Genomic DNA, 12,692 nt, shown 5'->3' on the forward strand with positions numbered 1-12,692 from the left:
AATCTATTCAATATGCGTATACTGTAATTGATTTATTTATTTATTTATTTTCTTCTATAGTATGTATTGTATTGAACTGCTGCTGCTAAGTTAACAAATTCCACGACACATGCTGGTGATAATAAACCTGATTCTGATTCTGACAAATTTTGTTTTTCCAGTGAGGCACTTATTGCAGCCAAGATTCATTACGTAGTGTCCTTTGAGTCATTCTTTGGAGGACCTCAATGCTCCAGAACTTTCTACCTTGCTATAAAGATTCTAAAGTGATTAACCTTGTGACCAGCATAGAAAATGACCTTTGCCTATCTATCTGTTCAAATGTTTTCTAATATTTAAAACCATACCAAACAATTTAGCCTTTCATTTGTCATAGAAAATCCCAGTAACTCAAGCCACTCACGTACTTAATCTCGTACAATCTTTAGCTTCATTCTGGTAATATTTACATTATTTACCATTTATGATTTCAGTGTCCACTCTGCAGTGCATGCCTAAATCTGCAAAGAATTAATTATTTCTGATGATCTGTAAATATTTTTGGCTGCTTCAGTGCTGTCTTATCCTTTTTCTTTTGTCTGTCTAACAAGTTCCATCTAGGATCTGATGACAGGAGAACCTTGAGGGTTTTCTGCCATTAAGTTGGGTGATAAGCAATTATTCAAAGAATTAGATGATGATGACATCTTGTGTTAAATTTGCAGTTTATTAAACTCCTCAAATGGTGATGTTATTACTTATTACAAAATATTTGTTTTTAACAATCGTAGATTGGTGCTTCCTCTCATTAGCCGTGAAATGGTGGAAATGCTGAACAACGACGACACTGATGCTAACTACACCAGTCTGTCGAACTTTGCCTTCTTATATGGAGTTTTCCCGACGGCGCCTAGTGTAGCTATTTATGCAAATCAGTACAATATGGAAATTGAAATTGTAAGTATATAAATGATCACTCTCACATTGGTTTTAAACTGGAGAATGCCCTAGGCTTTTAAAGGACTGATACCTTAAGTATGTACTTTTAACTCTTGCTCTTGTGACACTAAGTTATATGACATGCCCATTACCAAGTAATTCAAACCATGGTAAAGTTTAGTTAAGCCACTGTGTGTGAACTTTCCAAGAAAGGTTATGAATCCTCTTTTAAACCTATAATGAACAGAGCTTTGGAAAACAGACACTAAAGGTTGGGAGACTGTAAATAATTTATCTCTGAAGGGTGTATGTAGAATTTTTGGGAAGAGATGAATATTCTGTGAGGCTTCCTTCCGTCATTTCACCGGAGCAGTGGTGGTTGATGTACTTTTCAAAAAGAATCTTTGTGCAACTAGGAATGGTTCCATTCATTTTTATGGGTGATGGTGGAAAGAATATTATCCAAATTATGTTAGGTTTAATTTTGATTTAGGTTAATTTCAAAATTGATCTTTGCACCAGGTTCAAACATGTTATCCAGTAAAAGTGAATTAATACCTTCTGCGGCTTAGGACGGTTACTCCTGTGTTTTGTGTCATTGGAAGGAATGATTCGAATCGCAGGTCTCCATAGATTCTTTGTTACAGTTCTTACAGTTTAAAATTGTACAGTCCTTGTCATTCTTACAGTTTAAAATTGTACAGTCCTTGTTATTCTTACAGTATAAAAAGAAAATCTGCTGTAGGAAGTGGAACGTATTCAGTTTGAATTGTTTTTTCTTCTCTTTCTGCATCTGTCTCTGACAAAGTTGAGGTCCCATTTCTTCAAAATGAACAATCAAAGTGAGAGACCAGAATCAGAATCAGGTCTAGCATGTGCCGGGAAATGTATTAATTTAGCAGCAGTCCTTCAGTGCAATGCATGATAATATTTAAAGAAAAATAATAATACAGGTTTCCCCTGCTATCCGAAGGCAGAGAGTTCCTGTGAAACCGTTTGGAAGCTGAAATGTCGTAAAGTGAAGAAGCAATTACCTTTAATTTATATGGGAAAATTTTTTGAGCGTTCCCAGACCCAAAAAATAACCTACCGAATCAAAGCAAGTAACACATAAAACCTAAAATAACACTAACATATAGTAAAAGCAGGGATGATATGATACATATACAGCCTATATAAAGTAGAAATACTGTATGTACAGTGTAGTTTCACTTATCAGAATTGAGAAGACAGCAAGCCAAAATCAATTTGGAGGAAAAAAATTGGCACGTACACGCCTACGCATGTACACGCATGTGCACACAACTGCCCGCACAAGGCTTCACGGTCATGGTAGTCTTTCTCGGGGTAAACACACGTATAAAGCGGGCGTCTTTTTCTCGTAAAAGTGAAAATCCTCTTTGGTTAATGAAAACAGGTACTAATGTAGGTCTTTGGTAACAGCGAGCTGTGGTAAAGCGAACGTTTGAAAAGCGGGGGCCACTGGTAAATGAAAGAAGACATTGTGTACAGAATCCTGCCAACTAATGAGCCAAAGCTGAGTGAAGGACATTGACTAGTGGATTGCAGGGCAAAATTACAATGTTCTGAAATTGTAGAGGAAGGAAGTGCTAGGTAAATTTAGTGTTGAGATCCCTGAGTTTGGAAATACAGCATGTATTCTTCAGTATGTGTGAATCCGATAGGCCTTTATTCCATGAATTCCCAGAACTGTTGAACCAAATGACCAGGATGGTGATATGATTGCTTTTTGTTAAAGTATTAAGAGCCACAATGGAGCTCTAATCATTAATAGGAAATAAAATGCAGTGGGTTCTGGTTAATTGGTCCATTGTTTAATTGGGGCAGCCACTATTTATTCTCAAAGAACAAAAAATAAATGTGAAAATAGCTGCCATTCCCTTTGTTGAGACATTGTGCCATTTAACTGGGACAGGAGACTATTGCTGAACAATTTCTGACTATCATCAGTCATCTGAACTTGTGTGGACGTTAGACACTACACCATTCTTAGAGTAAACAGTTCTTAATTAACGTAATTTGCGTGCGTTTGTGTTCAAAAATCAGTGATTTTTGTCACTGATGGCGAGAAGTGAGCAGCGAGACAATTTAGAATACTTCTGCTCACTGCGGTTTCAAGCATTCAGGCTTGGAGATGCCAGGAGCGGCCGGGAGTGAAAATGAAACGATTCCACTGCTTCATCAAGTTCAGAACGCCAAACAATTTGCAGGTATCGACAATGGTCTTGAATGTTGTAATAAAAATGAAGATTTGGAGGATGCAATCATTGAAAGCTTTGTATGAAGTCAGTCCGTTATCTGCACTAGGTGTCCGTGCTAATTGTATCATTTGAAAGAACACAGTAGTGTGTTGGTTGTCTATCTGATAGACTCTATCGTATTGTGCAGGGGAGGTATATAGTGGAAAAGCCAGTACACTGGGATAGTTCCGCTCTCCTGGCCTCGGAAGTTGGGGTTCAGTGGTACGTGTAGTCATCACAAACTGGGCTCTTCCTTGGTTGCACTGGATGACCCTGACTTCTTCAGTGCCTCACCGTGCCCATCGCACTCCAAGTAGTTTTGCAGAACCGCCTTCTTGACTGTTGGATCACATCTGCCCAGTCAGCAGGAGCTAACTTCACGTGCCAGGACGTGCATGCCCCTATTTGGCCTGGGTATGAGGTCTGCCAGCTACCCTCACCTGGTTTAGCCCCCCCCACCCCCCCCCCCCCGTCAAAGCAGTGAACTGGGGTGGGACGCTGTCACGATAGCTGGGATTCCCTTTGTGCTTGAGCCACAGGTGAGAGCTGAGTGGGGCCAAAGGTGAGTCAGCTACCCCAGAGTGGACACGACAAGCCCCCTCACCGGAGCTGCTACCCCACCCTGGACACCCCATACACATCGGCATATACCAGAAAAATTCCTCCGTTGATAACGTACCCACTGTTGGTCGCCTGTGTGGTCCCTCGCCGGGACTGCTTGTCCTGCAGTGAAACATTGAACCTCCATGTTTGAGGAGCCGTTAATTTGCCTCAGCTGTTTGTCCCACGTGCTCACGATATGCAAGGATGGAATTGCTGAGCTTCTGATCCAGTGCGGTGTTCTGCTGACACTGCTCGCCAGGTGATTTCATTCTTGAAGCCACAACTGCCTGGTTGGCCTCTCAACAGCATTCCACCCTCCTCATAAATTCAGTTCCCTTTCACCTATTCCTACCTCCCGTCGTGGCATATGGCACTCTTGGTTTCCTGTTGACCTACCCTCCACCTCGTTTGTTTCCATCCACCATGATACATGCCAAAATCCCCTTATGCCCCCTTACAATGGCCCGTTCCACGTTTTGGAATGGGGGGGGGGAAGAAAAGGACTTTTATCATAGATAAGAGGGGTAAACCTGAGTATATTTCAGAAGAATGCCTTAAACCGGGCCACCGAGATTCGGAGGATTCCACTACCATGCCCCTGGCATCACGGCATGACAATGAATGTGACAACACACCTCTGGACGAGTCAGAGGCACCTGCAGTTCCTCCACCCCTGGAAAACAGGACCCCAGCCGGGCGGCTCGTCTGAGCACAGGCAGGTTCACAATGCCAATTTTAATGAAGGGTAACATAGCTGTTGGAAATGTACGTAATTCACAACCACCGATATTGAGTTGGGATTTCACTTGAAGAGCCCGGTCTGGGGTGGTGGTGTAATTATGTAAGTTTTTTACTGCGCTTTGTGTTCAGTGTTTGGAGTACACTAAGTGAGTGGTTACGTCTTTGCTTAAACGTAAAACACCTCCACTGTTTTCGTTAGCGAAAACCTACAGTATGTTTGTATTCTCCAATGCCATCCTTGAACACTGCTGTGTTATCATCTAGAACCTTTGTTAATTTGTTTTCAGTTGACTCTATTGCAGCTGATGTGGCATGGTGGATCAATCTACAATAAAGTCGTAGCTGTGTCAGCCAATCACACTACCATGATGCTGGCCCTCCTGTTTTAGCCATGTACAAGCCCAATGGTGATACACCATGGTGTGATGTAGCCCAACGCAAGGTTCCGGGCCAACGTAACCCAACGTATGAATTTGGTCCTGCAGTCAGAGGAAATATCAGATGATTGTCATATTTCACTGTTACAAATGTCATTCCCACAGGAGTTCTATTTTCTCCATTATTTGTTCGTAGTTGGATATCTGCAGGCTTCAGTTCAGTATCTTTGAAATGCCATTCAAACTCATTTTGTGGAATGACTGCAACAGCTAAGCCAGTGTCCAATCTATTTTAATGAATTTGTGGTTCACTTCTGGTGTACTCCACATTGCTTGTCTATTGTTAGTTTCCACATTGTAAATCTCAGGGTTACCCAGTACAGTGTCACTCTCATCATTACCAGTTTTTTTTATCAACAGCATGCATATCCGTGCTCTTTTTGAAACTGCAACTTGACTTTTTATCTTTGTCTGTTCCCTGTGCCGTCCATTTATTTTTGTCTGCCCGGCACGCTCTTTGTATGTGCCCTGTTTTGTTGAATTTTCTGCAAGTTTCGCTCTTGAACCTCATTGGTCTGGTGTGTGTGAGCCCCTGCCGCAAGGGTAACACAATTTGTTCAGCTAGGCAGGTTTCTGTTTAGATGTTGCAGTTTTTGTGCACGTCAGCTTTATTCCTGACTGCAACTCAATTGTCTCTCTAGCTGCTGTTTCCATTGATACTGTGGTTTCAACTGCTCTTTGAAATGCGGGATGTGCTTCAGTTGGGAGCCATTTTTGAATGCTTCCTTTAAGATTCCACAAGCTAAACAATCACTCAGTGTATCATTAAGCCCATCACTGACCTGGGAATGCTCAGACAATTTCTTCAGTTCAGCTCTGTATGCAGAAATGGACTCACTCCCCTTCCTTTCAACAATGGTTTTGGCTCTAAATGTTCCTTCAGTGTGTTTGCAATATCAGAAAAGCTCATTTCAGCTGGTTTAGTTGGAGCAGTCAAACATCTAAGTAAACAGTATGCTCTTCCATCAATTGTACTCAGCAAACTGGCACTCATTGTTAATTGGCTCTTTAATTTGCTTCAAATACTGCTCAATTTGTTCACTGTCCATCCTCCAGTTGTCTATCTTTCCAATGTAGCCAGCCGTTTCTGCTTTTTTAAAAGTTTATTATTTTCACCCAGCATTCACTGTTAATGAACCCGTGAATATTGTCTTTTAACTTTTTTTCTTGAACTTGAATGTCTCTGCCATTCCAGCAGGAAAAAAAATCCATGTGCTGCGCTTCAACAGGTACTGTAGGTAGTTGGCTTGGATTTGTTTTAAAACTTAGTGAGGTACTCGTATATGGCATGGTGGTGTAATGACATATGCCATTCACATACATATAACCCATAATGTATTATGTAAACAAAGAATGCAATATTACTGAAATAGTAAATACACTACAAGAGCACCTAACACTCCTCCAGCTATGATCTACCTAATGTATGATATAATTGTGCATATAAGAGTTTTACCTTTGAATTCTGTGTCCCGGCTAATGAATGCAAGCATCTTAATTGCCTTATCTCCCTGTGCCTTTCCTTTGTTCCTCCATAGTTCCTGGTGTCCTACCATTCATTGTGTATACTTTATCCAGGTTATCCTTCTCAATATGCATACCCCCAGCTTTTTAAGGACTCAGTTCCCATCACAAAAAACAATACTCAACCATTATTACCTCCTGACTTCTGTCAACAAGCCTGTTTCTGATCCACTTTGCTAGATTGCCCTGGATCTCATGGACTGGTCTCCCGTTGAATCCTTTGTCAAAGGCTTTTCTGAGTCCATGTCAGTTATATTAATCACACTATCCTTAATAGAAACTTGGTTACATCTGAAAAATTCAGTCAAGTGTGTCGGGCAGGTTTTCTACGGAATATGTTATTTTATCTTTGATACAGAGTTTTCTTTCTGTAGGATTCTCTGATGGCCAGTCTTGGGTTCATTGTTCAGTGCTTGTTCCTACAGATAAGTTACTTCATTTAAAATGATACTCCTTTTGGTTTTCACTTCTAGACTTACCAGAAGAAATTTCGTAAACATTTTAAAATGGAAATACCATCTTTGTGTATGAAAATAAACATGCAGTGTAGAAACTCCTACTTATCTGTGACAGTGAAGTAGCATGCAGTATTCTGCTTTGATTTTAATATTCTAAAAATAAATGCAATTTATCTTTGTAGGTGACTCCAGGGATGGTGATAAATACATTAGTGTCTGCTCCCATCATGTACGTTTTGGCTTGGCTTTTGACAGTTCCATCCATGCAAACAGAAGTTTTGCGGTCTGCAATTCAGGATGTCAGCTTTGACCTGAGTATAGTCACCCTATTTTTTCTGGTTGGTATAATTTAAAAACCTTTATATCATTGTGTATCAGGTGAGACTTTCTACCATTGCTAAGGAAACATTACATCTCTATGTCATATTTTGAAAAGGTGATGCTTGTTTATGATATCATAGATGATGCATATTTCGAGTCACAAGTTATCATGAAACTTAAATTGATGCTATATTTTCATTATTGAAATCTCAGTAATTCATAAATACTAACCTTTCCAATTAATTCCTCTTCTATAAGCTGCAACATCTCTGGGTTACTGTAAACAGTTGACTGCTCACCCCCAAATTCTGCCAATATCCAAGATTCAAATAACTGTTGGTACATCCCATATTTTCCAAGCATGTGCCTCCAACTGAAGTATTAGACATGTACTTATAATTAATATATTTAAATTGTATAATTAATAATTTATTAGTATATTAACTATATATTAATTTCTTGCATATGTTCAGCTTTAAAATACTCAAAATAGTCAGGAATGGAAAAAAAAGACATGGCTTAAAAATAGATTTGTTTCCTTCTCCAAAGCACCAGTAACATTCTCAGAATCCAGTTTAATAAATGATTTTAACCAATATCTTCACTGCATATCAATAGCACAGTAAATTATTCTGCAAAACTATAGGAGTAATCATGTCAACAAAATTACATCCATGTGCATAGTAACTCCACTGCAATTTTGTATTACAAATTCCTGCGTTCAGATTAAAGTTGAAATTTTCTCTGTGTGCACCCCGCTGTAATTGTACTTTCCTGCCATTATAACTGCCACCGTCTTGCCATTAGCAGAAGCTACAATTACCACGTCAGCTCGATGTTGGCTACTTCTGTTGTGACTGTAGCTATGGAAGTATACTGCGTAACCCTTAAAAATAGTAGCTGAATTAATTATCTGCACCCTTGTTCAATTACTTGTGTTTCTTTTTTGCAGATTAATTGCCCAGCTGTCTGCAGATATGTCTGTGTTGTATCATATTTATTGTATTTATATCAAGTTATATCAAATATAATAAGGATTATTTTTCATTGGTCTCAATGTGAAATCAAGACATTTCGAAGTGTAGTTATTACCATTTTTAAATGGTGGGGTTATCTGCTCATTGGACCCAGCTCCTCTTGATCAGTCGACTTGAATGAACAGCCACAACTACGTAGGTTGATGGATTTTATTCTGCTGATATGCAAATGGAGTGCAACATCCACCTGACAAACTACCTATTTCCTTGTCTGCACTTGCCTACAGCAACTTGATTTCTGAAACAGTAGGCTCTTGATTGTTGTAGCCCTTCCCATTGATAATAGCAGGCCACGGCCTAGAAACACTATCGCTAAGAAGCTAAGACATGCCCTTGGAGAAATGGGCTGCCAGAACTGTCAGAGGATTTCATTTAACAATGGGTATCTGTGACATTTATGAACATCCAAAAATAATCAACAGCTATTAATCGGATATGCTTAGAGAAATATTTCTTAAAGTAAATTTTAAAACATTTAAACAGAACAGTTAAATATATTTAAACTAAATCAATTAATTCACAAAATATAAATAACCTGAAACACTTTCTTTCCAAATTCATTCATTCGGACTGAAGTCGGGTTTAATCTGCTACAAGTGCAGTGGGCAGGTTTTCTAGCATAACAGGTTGTGATGTGGCCAGTCAGAGTGCTCTCCGTGCATCTGTAGAAATCTGCGAGAATCTCCTAACACAGAAGAGAGGCTGGCGTGCCACTTTCATGATTGCATCAGTCGCTTGGGCCCAGGATAGATCCTCTGAGACGTTGACATCCAGAAATGTGAAGCTGCTTACCATTTCTACCTCTGACCCATTAATGAGCACTGGTACAATGAGCCACACCACTCAATTCAAGTCCAGATGGTAATAAATTCAGGCCTTGCCAGCAATGTCTAAATTCCAAAAAGCAAATAGATTAAAATCCTTATTTCCTCTGATAGCAATTGCCATCTGAGTTAAACCAGACCATTAAGACAATGTAATGATCTGTTGCTGGTATTTTAAACAACCATCTCTGTACATCAGTCATGTTTTTTTAATTAACCTTGTAGTTAGTCCCATGATGCGCCTATTTGTAGTACGAAACCACAAGTGCACATCGCTACCTAATATGGATTTTTGGATAAGTTTAAAAGGTTATGGGGCAAACACTGGCAAATGGGACTAGTTTGGATCGGGCATCTTGGTTAGCATGGACCAATAAGTCAAAGGGCTGTGTCCACGCTGTGTAACTCTTATCAATTCTAAGAACTGATTGATTAATTATATCATTAGGTTTCTTTTCAAGTCCAATTATACCTAAGAGATTTCAAAGGACTTAACCGGATTAAAAACTGTTCCAAATCTGCAGTATCTTATTTATATGTTGGCAAAAGAACTTGGGAAATGCAACAAGCCCTATGTTTCATGTTGATATATGACGTAATTGTTCTGCTGCTATAAAGAGTATCCCCAGATTTGCCAGAAGAAATACCATTGGCAATGGTTATTGTTTTCCATTGCTTCACAATGAGGGTAAAATGCATTTTTGATACCTTTTCTTTAAGAAGCTTTGATATTCACTGAGTCCATTTTAAATTTGAAACCTCTTGTAAACATTGTTTTTCTTCCTGAAGGTGTGGACTCTAGCTGTTTTGCTGCTAAATAAGAGATTTAAGCAGTTGCCTCATTTATTCTCTCTGAACTTGCTGATTGCACAGGTAAAGATCTTTAGTTATAAATTATTAGGATTATTTTATCATATCTTATTTGGAAATAATGGACTGCTGGGCAGTAAATATTTTCTGTAATTACTGCAAACTTGAATAGAAGGAAATTAGATCAATAATAAAATGTTTCTATATAAAGTGAAGTGCATCCCGATATTGCTGAAATTCTAATGAAGGTTCATTGGCCTGAAATGTGAACTCTATTTCGCTGAGCACAGATGCTTCCTGACTCGCCAAGTTTATCTAGCATTTTCTGCTTTTGTTTGAGGTTTCAGCAAAAATTTATCATTAATTGTGGAACGTTTATTGAAGAGGCAGAAGGAAATCAGACAGATCTCTTGAGGCATAAGGTAGCCAGTTAGGAGCTTAAGAAGGTACTTAAGAGAGCCTTTGTGAATAGAATTTAGGAAAACGCCAAGGCATTCACGTACGTGAAGAATAGAAAGATGACCAGAGTGAGAGTAGGACTGCTCAAGGATAAAGGAGGAAACACAGGCCTAGAGGTGGAGGAGATAGGGAAGGTCCTTAATTAATACTTTGCTTTGGTGTTCACCAGGGAGAGGGACTTCAATGAATGTGAGGTCAGCATATAACGAGCTAAAGTGCTGGAGCATATAGAGGTTATGAAAGGGAAAGTATTGGAGCTTCTGAAAGATATTAGGATTGATAAGCCCCCACGGTCAGACAGGAGCTATCCCAAGTTACAATGGTGAATGAGGGAAGGGATTGCTGGGATGTTGGAACGTAGACAATGATATTTGAGTCCTCCCTGTCCACATGAGTAGTACCAGAGGACTGGAGGATGCCAGGTGTTATTCTGTTGTTCAAGAAAGGTAGTAGAGATAATCCTGGGAATTATAAACCAGTAAGTCTTGAGTCAGTGGTGGCAAACAAACCGAGAATTCTTAGAGGCTGAGTTTATGAACATTTAGAGAAGCATAGTCTGATGAGGGGTAGTCAGCTTGGATTTGTGCCTCATGAGACTGAATGAGCTTTTTGAGTGAGTGACAGAACAAGTTGCTGTGGGTAGAGGAGTGAATGTGGTGTATACAGATTGTAGTATGGTTCCCCATAGTATGCTCATCTTGAAGGTCATGAAGCATGGGATAAGATGATGAGACATAGGACCAGAATCCATGGAAGCTTGGCTGCATGAATTTGGAATTGGCTTGCCCACAAAAAGCAGAGGGTAGTAACAGATGCAGCATGTTCTGCCTAGAGGTCAGTGACTTGTGTTTTGCAGGGATCTGTCCTAGGACTCCTGCTGTTAGTGATTTTTATAAATCACTTGGATGAGAAAGTAAAAGGACGGGTTAATAAGTTTACAGATGACATGAAGGTCGGTGGTGGTGTGGATAGTGTAGAAGTTGATCATAAATTAAAAAAGGGACTTTGATCAGATGCAGAGCTGGGCTGAGAAGTGGCAGATGGCATTTAATCCAGAAAAGTATCAAGTGATCAACTTCGAAGATCAAACTTGTAGATAGAGTACAGGATTAATGGCAGGATTTTAGCAATGGAGAGGAACAGAGAGAACTTGGGGTCCAAAACCATTGATCTCCCAAGTTTGCCACTGAAGGTGATGTGTTTAACAAAGTGTGTGGGGTGTTTACCTTCGTTAGTCAGGAGGCTGAGATCAAGAGCCACAAGGTAATTTTGAAATTCTGTTAAACTCTGATTAGACCACACTTGGAGTATTGTGTCCATTTCTGGTTGTTTGATTGTAGGAAGGATGTGGAAGCTTTAGAGAAGGCACAGAGGTGACTTACCAGGATATAGAGATGATGTTTTAAGATGGAATGAGGGAGGATAAGAGGCGACTTGATAGAGGTATATAGCATTATGAGAGGCATAAATAGAGTGGACAGTCAGTGCCCTTTTGGCAAGGTGGCAACGGCCAGTACAAGAAGACATCAGTTTAAGGTGAGCAGAAAAAAGTTTAGAGGACATGTCAGATATGTTTTTTACACAGAGACTGCTGTTGCCTGTAATGTACGGTCAGGTGTGATGGTGAGGGCTAATACAATAGGGACATTTAGATAGGTATATGGATTTGAGAAAATTGAAGGGTTGTGGGCTGTGAAGAAGGGAAGGATGAGACTGATTGTGAAGTAGGTTTGTATGGGTCAGCACAATATTGCGGGCTGAAGGGTTCCTACTGTGCTGACCTTTCTATGTTCTAACTACAGATTTTTTTTTTGTGTGTGTGTTTTGTTTTGTCTGTTAAATTAGATGTGCAATTGAATAAGTTTCAACAATCTGATGTTTCTGGAAAGAATAATGCTGAAACTAAGCTACATTTGTGCCATTTTATTGCTGAACTCCTTGGTGCAGTCACAGGTCATAGAGAGAAAAGCGCAGAAACAAGCCATTGTGCCTATTAAATGCATGCTGACGATCAGCCTCCCATTTGCACAAATCCTTTCTTTGGATGAACCCCCCAAGCTCTGCACTCTCTTACAGCATAGGGGACCCGGACGGAGGGGGCTGGGGATAGGGCAGTTGGTTTACAAATTGAGGCAGAGTGCAGTCAGACTGCTAGCAAGGACAGAGTGACGGTACAGCAAAATTGCTGTCAGCGGGATGTGTTGCAGTGGAAAAGGGAGACAAAATCAAAGAAAAACATAAGATAATGGGAGAAGTAGGCCATTTGCCCCGCCGAGTCTGCTCCACCATTTCACCATGG

The 12,692-nt window shown here is 39.9% G+C and overlaps 1 protein-coding gene across 3 annotated transcripts in view; it reads left to right on the forward strand.

Moving 5' to 3' along the window:
• Positions 1-12,692, forward strand: part of gpr155b (G protein-coupled receptor 155b) — a 90,556-nt gene that overhangs the window by 39,349 nt on the left and 38,515 nt on the right. For all 3 annotated transcript variants that reach the window (XM_073047190.1, XM_073047191.1, XM_073047192.1), the window contains exons 4-6: positions 771-936; positions 7,125-7,280; positions 9,914-9,997. In XM_073047190.1, the coding sequence (XP_072903291.1) occupies positions 771-936; positions 7,125-7,280; positions 9,914-9,997 (406 nt within the window). The remainder of the gene's footprint in view (positions 1-770; positions 937-7,124; positions 7,281-9,913; positions 9,998-12,692) is intronic.

This window comes from Hemitrygon akajei, chromosome 5, assembly GCF_048418815.1.
Source record: "Hemitrygon akajei chromosome 5, sHemAka1.3, whole genome shotgun sequence".
NCBI classification, from domain to species: domain Eukaryota; kingdom Metazoa; phylum Chordata; class Chondrichthyes; order Myliobatiformes; family Dasyatidae; genus Hemitrygon; species Hemitrygon akajei.